At 28.3% G+C, this 8213-nt stretch overlaps 1 protein-coding gene and 1 long non-coding RNA gene across 2 annotated transcripts in view; both read right to left on the bottom strand.

The window, feature by feature from the left end:
• Positions 1-358: 358 nt before the first annotated feature.
• LOC129968126 (uncharacterized) lies at positions 359-3444 on the bottom strand. The gene is made up of 3 exons (XR_008784368.1): positions 3400-3444; positions 2528-2704; positions 359-599 (listed from the first exon to the last, which is right to left on the bottom strand). It is a non-coding gene; the product is annotated as an uncharacterized LOC129968126 (long non-coding RNA).
• A 2803-nt stretch (positions 3445-6247) lies between these two features.
• Positions 6248-8213, bottom strand: part of LOC129968279 (zonadhesin-like) — a 42576-nt gene continuing 40610 nt past the window's right edge. The window contains exons 24-25 of the mRNA XM_056082135.1: positions 7479-7523; positions 6248-6429 (exon numbers count right to left, since the gene is read on the bottom strand). Coding sequence (XP_055938110.1) covers positions 6248-6429; positions 7479-7523 — 227 coding nt within the window. The remainder of the gene's footprint in view (positions 6430-7478; positions 7524-8213) is intronic.

Below are 8213 nucleotides of genomic sequence, written 5' to 3'. Positions count from 1 at the left end.
CTGAGTATCTCTTCATACTTAAACTGAAATTTAGATTTTATTTAAAAATCCGATGATGTATTTTTATGCTTCAGATCTTTGTACCGTGTTTGAATTAATAATTTTTTATATCATAGTATTTATAGTAAAACAATTTTTGAAGTTGAAATCCACGTATATTAGTTATAAATGGAAAAAAAAAATCCATGTAATTAAAAAATCAATTTTCCATATGATCGTATACAAATTATTCAACTCTTGAAATTGGAATTTTTATTATCGTTTTTATATCGAAACAAATAACGCTAGTTAAATTTTAAACTCTACAGCAAACATAACATATTAAATAAGTAATCATATTTATATATTATCACAAGCTTTACAATAGGTTATCGATGTTGTAACTTTCATTATTTATGAAACTGGGCACTGGTCTTGTAGTATGCATTTGTAGCGCGTGGTTTGAGTGTCATCATGTAGTCTGATGTATCCCTCTTTGCAGAAACAATTGGGTACACAATTTTCGGTGCAAACTCTGTTTTGGCCATCGCAGCTATCCGGACAGGCTGTTCCACACTCATTGTACACTTCGTTCTGAAGACATTTCTGTGCTACTGGGCCTAAAATGAACAAAATAGTAGGCTTAGTATCATAAAGTATAATATCTTGATTAAAATTATAGCACGAATTCCGATAATGGTGATTTTATGAATATGTCAGAGTTGTCCTTTTTATTTTCCCGTATACTTAATTTAGAGGAAGTATAGTAATCGTTAAAGAATTCAAATTCGAGATATTGATCCCTCTTTTTAAATCTCCTTGAGCTCGGAAAACTCATTTTAAAAAAATATCCGTCTGTGACAAAGATAACTCAAAAACGCTTTGAGCTAGCCGGTCGAAATTTGGTATACAATCTACATTAAATTTTCAGATTTGTCTCATTTTGAGTGAAATCTTTTCAGATGAAATTCATTTGCCCGTCTGTTCGAATATAAGTTAATACGGCAAATAAAAACCGAAAACAGCTAGCCAGATAAAATTCGGTATACAGATTAAACATCTATAGTGTATATTGAGTGAATTTAAACGCGATAATTCAAAAATGAAATGATTATCAAATTTAGTATGGGAGTTTTGTGACTAAGAGCCAAATTTTGTGTCAAATATTTATTTCAATAGGAGAAAAACTTGTCAAAACATAAATTCAATTTTCGGATGCAATTAATGTATGCCAGAGATTAATCGCCAAATAACTCCCCAAGGGGACTTTATAGATTAAGTAAAAATGTTAAATTCATGCCAAAAGTTAATATCTCATAACTATTTTACGCCAACGCCATGTAATGCGTTTTCTAGCAAGAAAAGTTTATTAGAGAATATGCCAGAAAGTTTTGGGGAGACTGCCTCTGGTTGAAAAAGGTTTAGTAATATTAAAGTCCCGTTGTAAAGCAACACTGGGGCTATTTTGGGAAGGACCTCGTCATTTTGAACCACGGTCAGATGACGAGGACGACACCTGAGCTGGCACCCCCCTCTCCACACCACACCAGCGGGAGGACGTTTGGCATGACGGATTTAACGTGCAACAGACCACCTTACTCGACGGTTCTTCAGTAGAATCGGGTCTCGAACCTGAAACCCTACGGCTCACAAGTCGAGATCTTACCACCAGGCCACCACGGCCTAGGTTGAAAAAGGATTTTTGCTGTTTAAGATGTACCTGCTTATATATCTTTTAATTAATGCTTAAAAAAATAAAGCTTCATGATCAATTTCCAACTCAGTTCCTGCCAGAGTTTTGAAATTTCTATGAACTTAGGTGATCGCAATGATTAAATACTATTGTACCGTGTACAGTTTTCTAATCGGAAAAGAAGGAGTAAATGTTCACGCAGATTATTTATATTAAAGTGCATAAAATTATTACAATAAAAATTAAATATAAATGTGTGAAGTATATTTATATGTAATTTAACTGCAATAAAACACGGTTTATAGCTATATATATTAGCCGGAACTCAAATATGGTTGAGCTCACAAAAGCTTCACCGCGTTTATTAACTCCGCCAAGTCTGAAGCTGAATCCCAGAACAGTTGTCTGTTTCTTAGATTTTGGTGAGGTGAGGGATCAGAATTTTCGAAAATTTCTATGAGTATATCTCAAAAATTAAATTTTAGTCAGCCTCGAGACCTTACACTTCCCAAAGAAGCATTTGACACTCAATTTGGTCGCCAAATCGCCAAGTCAAAATAACTGCAATAATTTAATTATTTTCAGATGTAATCATTAATTCAATCAATTTGTTTGAATTTTGATTTCATAAGAGCAGTTCAATTTGATAATGAATTTATTAAAATGGACAGAATTCCATAACATTTAAAATAATGATTTAAGAATTGAAAATTAAAGGGTTGAAAATTCTTCAAAAATTTTTAATTAGCACTTTAAAGCATTGATAAAATTGTGTTATACATTTTTACATTATTAATATGATAATGATATATCTTTTGTCTTCTATGAGATTTTAATAGAGTATAAAATACTTACATTGATTTCTGGGAACGCATCTCGTTCTGTTGCTAGGTCCCGTTCTTAAGTAGCCGTCAATGCAGTAACAGCCAGGTTTACAATAAGCGCAAGCGATTGGCCCTTTTCCACAGTAGTCTTCGCATTCTGGTCCAACTCCACATTGATTAAATACTTCATTTGGACGGCATTTGTAACCTTAATATATAAGGAGAAAAACAATAACTACTGAATACGATAACTATTAAACATAAATAGCTAAATAAAAATAAAACTTGGTATAAGAATTTACCATCCTAAATGTAGAGTTTTTTGGTAAATTTTCAACCAAATCAGTCAAAGAATTGGTAGTCTGTCGGCTTTCCTTTCTTATGTATTTGAACTTGAAAGCTCAAACGTGAAATGACTTAAATAACTGTAATTTGTTATGTTATCTTGTGACTACAACTATAGTTCTTAGACAAATTTTTGTTTCAGTCGATCAGAAAAAGGAGTTGAAAATGAAATATGATTCTCAGATGTGTGTATATTGAATGCATGCCCGGTATTAAAAATGAAAAAAATCACCGAAAATCACACGATTGATCATTTGATCTATACAAGCGATTTTAAATAATTTCACCGAAATACAAAATGTTGTCTCACACTTTTAGTGATAAACAATTCTCTGTGAATTGCGAAATTAAGTGAATCATAGAATATGTAATTCAAAGATTAAGTTGATCAATATAATGGAATTGATATTTGGAACTAAGATTTTGCCGGAAACAAGATATTTACATTTCATCTCTTAATTCTAATCGGAAAAAATAATTAATTCCGCTTATACTATATTTAGAAAAATACTCTTTGTTTACCTGAATTTATGAAGATCTACAAGAACCATAACTTACCTGTACCTTCAGTAAAGAATGAGCTTACAAATTGAGCACCTTGACCTAGAAAAGACATATTCTGATATTATTGCATTTTTTAAATTTAAAAATCGTTATAAAGTGCTATAGATATAGTAAAATAGTATTATATTTAGATATGTCACAATATTCATGAATAGGCTGTTGAACGACAAATAAAGCGATATTATTGGAAAGAATTCACGATTATATCAAAATTGCTATTTGAGTACCCCAACAAAATTTATATTCTGCTGCAATATAAATTTGAGGAACTTAACATATTTTTTTCGAAAAATTTTTGAGTAACATTTTCTTATATTTCTTCAGTCTGTTTAAATATTTTTAATATTTTCAAATTTAAAATTAACAAAATATAAGATAATAATTCTCAAACAGTATTACTCTTAAGAACTTAAAAATTATAAAATATTTTAAGTGAACTTAGAATAATTAAAACCTCCCAGTTTCAAACTATTTAGCTTATATATGCTTAAAAACATTAATTTTTTCAAACATTTCATTTTTGTTGTAAACGAGTCCTTTTTGACGACCAGGTCGTTCGCTGAGATTAATGCCCGCTGTAATGTCCACTTCAATATTTTATGCAACTAGATTTTTTTAATGGATTTTTCTGAAAAATATCTCTAGCCACCAAATTTTGATAATCATATAACTCATACAATTATAGAAGCTTTAAGTTGGTTTTTCACTGCATTATGTACCACTCTAATTTTCTGTCAGCTCTGTAAAATTTGAACTTTAAATTAAAGCTGAAATGGTCAAACTTCAACTAAAGCAAAAATGTTTTTACTGAACCCAAACATGTTTTTTTTTTAAAATAAGAGTACAGAAAACCAAATAAATCATCAATGAAATCCTGCGTGCAATAGTAAAGATTTTTAAAAATTTATGCAGTATCTCAAAGAAATATTGATCATAAATTTTAGTTTTACTTTCAAAGGTATTTAAATAACTTAATTGATAATATTAACTCTTGGCTACTTATTGGCATATCTTCTGTGAGACGTGTAAAATCGCGCAATTTATTAAGGTGTTCGTACACATTAGAAGATTTTTTTTTTAAATTTTAACTTTAAAAATCCAGTTTTTTCACAGTAGGTCATAAATGTATATTTAAACTCATTTGAGTGAGAAAAAAACATATTACACTAATTATTAATTAATTAAATAATATTTAATGAGCTAATTAGCCTATTTTTTGAAACATGATATCTTAAATAGTAATTTGTACAGACACACAATTCTAGTTGCAAATTATGCCTAATATCAGTCTTCATGTTGTCTGCCTCAATCAAGTTATAAAAATATATAGTTTTCTTTTAGCAATTTTTTCATCAATGATGAATAGAAAAAGCGAGATTTTTTTCTGTCATTTTAACATTTAATTAGCCATTAAAAATTTATTTCTATAAATATAACTTTGATTGATGCACAAAACATCTACTGTTTCATACAGATTATTTTGATATATAAATAATTGCATTTGGTTAATTTCTTGTTGAGTTATGATTGTTTGAATGAAGCAACATAGTGGGAAAATATCATTCTTCATAAAAGGAGTTTAAAAAACACCGAAATTAGAGTTTTTAGTGAAAATACCTAAAAAAAATACTTATAACTCGAAAAATATTCCGCGTATTGACAACATCTTGGTATCGTTTGAAAGCTAAAGAATCAGCGAACATTTTGAAGCAATAAAAAAAAAATTCGATATTTTGAACGATTTTCGAAGTTCCAAGTGTGTATGTACACCTTAAATAGCAATATTCAAATTTTAATAATTCTCTCAGTTTTAGTCGTATCGCCTTTTCTATTTAAGATGGGAGGGTCTCAAGAAATTTACTAAATATGACCCATAAAATCAAGAGTCTGTATAAAAAATATAAAAATCGTAGTTCATCAAAAAAATTATTAATTCAAACTGCATGAAACAGAATTCCCTACTTCATTTATATCATTTTTCCTATTAGATGCATAAGTCTGACATTAAACGTGTAGAAATTAGATTTTAATATCCGGTTAGAATGAATGGAATATATATATATATATATAAATCATGGAAGCGTTATATATAAACTCTAATATACTCTCTATACTTTCCTATTAGCAATAACGTGTTTATATACTTTCCTATTAATACATAAACACGGGAAAAATTACGCATTTCTCATAGTTTTTAATTAATTAAAATTTCAAAAATATCGCTCTGAAGTGCAAGTTTGTGCATTCCAAACTATAAATTTGCCAAGTTTGGTAGTTCTAATTTAAATAGTTCTATCCTATAGAGCGCCAACATACACATACAAGCGCACATTCCTCTTTCTTATAACCAAAGTTGCCAATAAGTTTTAAATTTGTACAATATTTTAATAAACACAAAACACTGTACGTCGTAATTCATTACATGTAATTCCAAAATTTGTCATTTGTCTACAAATATTATTAGTCTCTTTTTAGAATTGCATTCATTAATTAAAATATAATGACATAGCATGAAAGGGAGTTTTCGGTACGGTTTAAATATCGCTAAAATATTTCTAAGAAATTACTTATAAGTTTAAGAAGCAGTTGCTTCTTTAATATATAATAACTCATCAAAAATAGTGAATAAGCCACAATGAATTTAATATTCGAAAATTTGACCATTTTTTAGCTTGATAGTTTCGTCGATTAGTATATATAACTGAATATGTAAAAATAAATGAAATTTTATGCTATGCGCATACGACAAACATATTAGATTTCTGTAGCAAATCATTAAAATATAAGAATACATTTGCCCTCTTATAACTTCTAAGATAAGAATTTATAAGAGCAAAAAATACTAACACTGATCTTCCGGAATGCATACAGCATTGGATTCAGGACCATCCCTTATGTAGCCAGGTCTGCAGTAACAACCAGGCTGGCAATAAGCACACACATTCGCGCCTCTTCCACAATAGTCTTCGCATCCCTTTCCAACTCCACATCCATCGTACACTTCGTTTGTTCCACACTGAATACCTGGATGTAAAAAAAATTATAACTATTCATATATTTATTATATATACATTGTATTTATAAGTGTAAAACGTTCATGTTAGTTGATTGCTCTGACTGAATTAACCATCGCATTTCAAATTTGATTTATTTTACTGTAACAAATCGAATTTATTTAAACATGATGCTGAAACATTACTTGATTAAGACAATAAAATTACTTAAAATATTTTAAAAGAAATCGCATGTGACATGAACAAATATGACATATAATTGATATACGATAATTATGATAATATAATACGATATGTAATTAATAAAAGTAATAGTGAGTTTGAATTTCTAGAAATAAAGGGATGTAAAGTATTAGAAACAAAAAATAAATCTGCTAAACAATGTAGCTAATGGGAAAAATTTTCGATTCAATTAATTCAACAAATTATTACTAACTTTTTATATCGATTCAAAAGTTTTAAATAGAAGTTACAATAATGTTGCATTAAAGAAATAAAATAATATCAATTATTTCTAATTGTTAACATAAAAGATAAGAATTAGAAAAGTACGATTGGAAAAATAAGAGATTAAATTTTTGACAAAATACTTTCATATGATTGGAAAGCTTGCTTAATTATGGAAATATAGTACTGTACTTACAAAAAAAGGATAAAAAATTTTAAATAATTAAATATGAGCAAAAGAGATTTTTGTGTCAAGCGCATATAAAAGAAAATCTGATCCCAGTTATCAGAAAATGTAATAATAAATGCAAAATAACTTCAATCAATATTTCTTGAAATGCAGATTCCTGTTTCACTGCTTTTTCAGCAGACGGATAGATATGACTTAAAAATTAAGTTAATCAATAAAAAAAATTAATTCAAAGAATGAGCCAACATACAAGACAAAAAGAATATTTGAAATTAAATTTATCCATCAAAAATAAGCAAATAGAAATTAGGCCGCTTATTTCACTTGAAGTAAATTACTTAAATAATTGTGATCATATTCATAACATTTAAGAGAATAGTTCATTTAATCTTAATTTGAAACTCGAGAACAGCCAAAATTACCTGCGTCTTCGACAAAAGAGGAGATTACAATTGGAGCAAGAGGTCCTAAAAAAGACACAAGCATAGCATTACTATAAAAGTAGAAAGTGGATAAGATATTGTTAATTATCTAAATTTAGATCTATAACAGAAGATTTTAATATAATTTATTATATTTTTGGTCAGTGAATAAAAGAATTTTACACAATATTCACGTATATAAGGTCCTCTGCCATAATACTTTAGTATCCTTTTCCGTTTCAACATCTATTATATACTTCGTTTGATCCTCATTGAATATCTTGTAGTAAAAACTTTTCTACCAAATATAGTTTATGCTGATTAAAAAGATTCCAAATAGAGTTTTAATTTCAAATAATTGAGGTGTATTGAAATAAAATATTTTTTAGGATAAAATCGATTAATATTACAAAATCGATAACAACGAGTTTGGTTCTTCATTTGAAAAAACTTAACAAGAAACCTCCAAGTTTTAGTATCTCTGATTAAAATTAAGCAAATGCTAAGGAAATTTCTTTGTCTGAAATGCCAAAATGATATTTCTTCTACTGGAATATAGAAATAATGGAACAAGGCTTTTGATTCAGTCAAATTCTACGAATCACAGTTTACAATCCATTTAGTCTCAGGATTTAAAAAATATTTTATTATTATAATAAAAATTTTATTACAAAATTCAAATAATATCTCAAAATGCTTGTCATTAGATAGATAATAGCTACACAAATAAATAAA

The sequence above is a fragment of the Argiope bruennichi genome, chromosome 5 (assembly GCF_947563725.1).
Source record: "Argiope bruennichi chromosome 5, qqArgBrue1.1, whole genome shotgun sequence".
Lineage (NCBI taxonomy): Eukaryota > Metazoa > Arthropoda > Arachnida > Araneae > Araneidae > Argiope > Argiope bruennichi.
The sequence above is the reverse complement of the archived record's forward strand: the minus strand, read 5'-3'. Positions and strand labels throughout refer to the sequence as shown.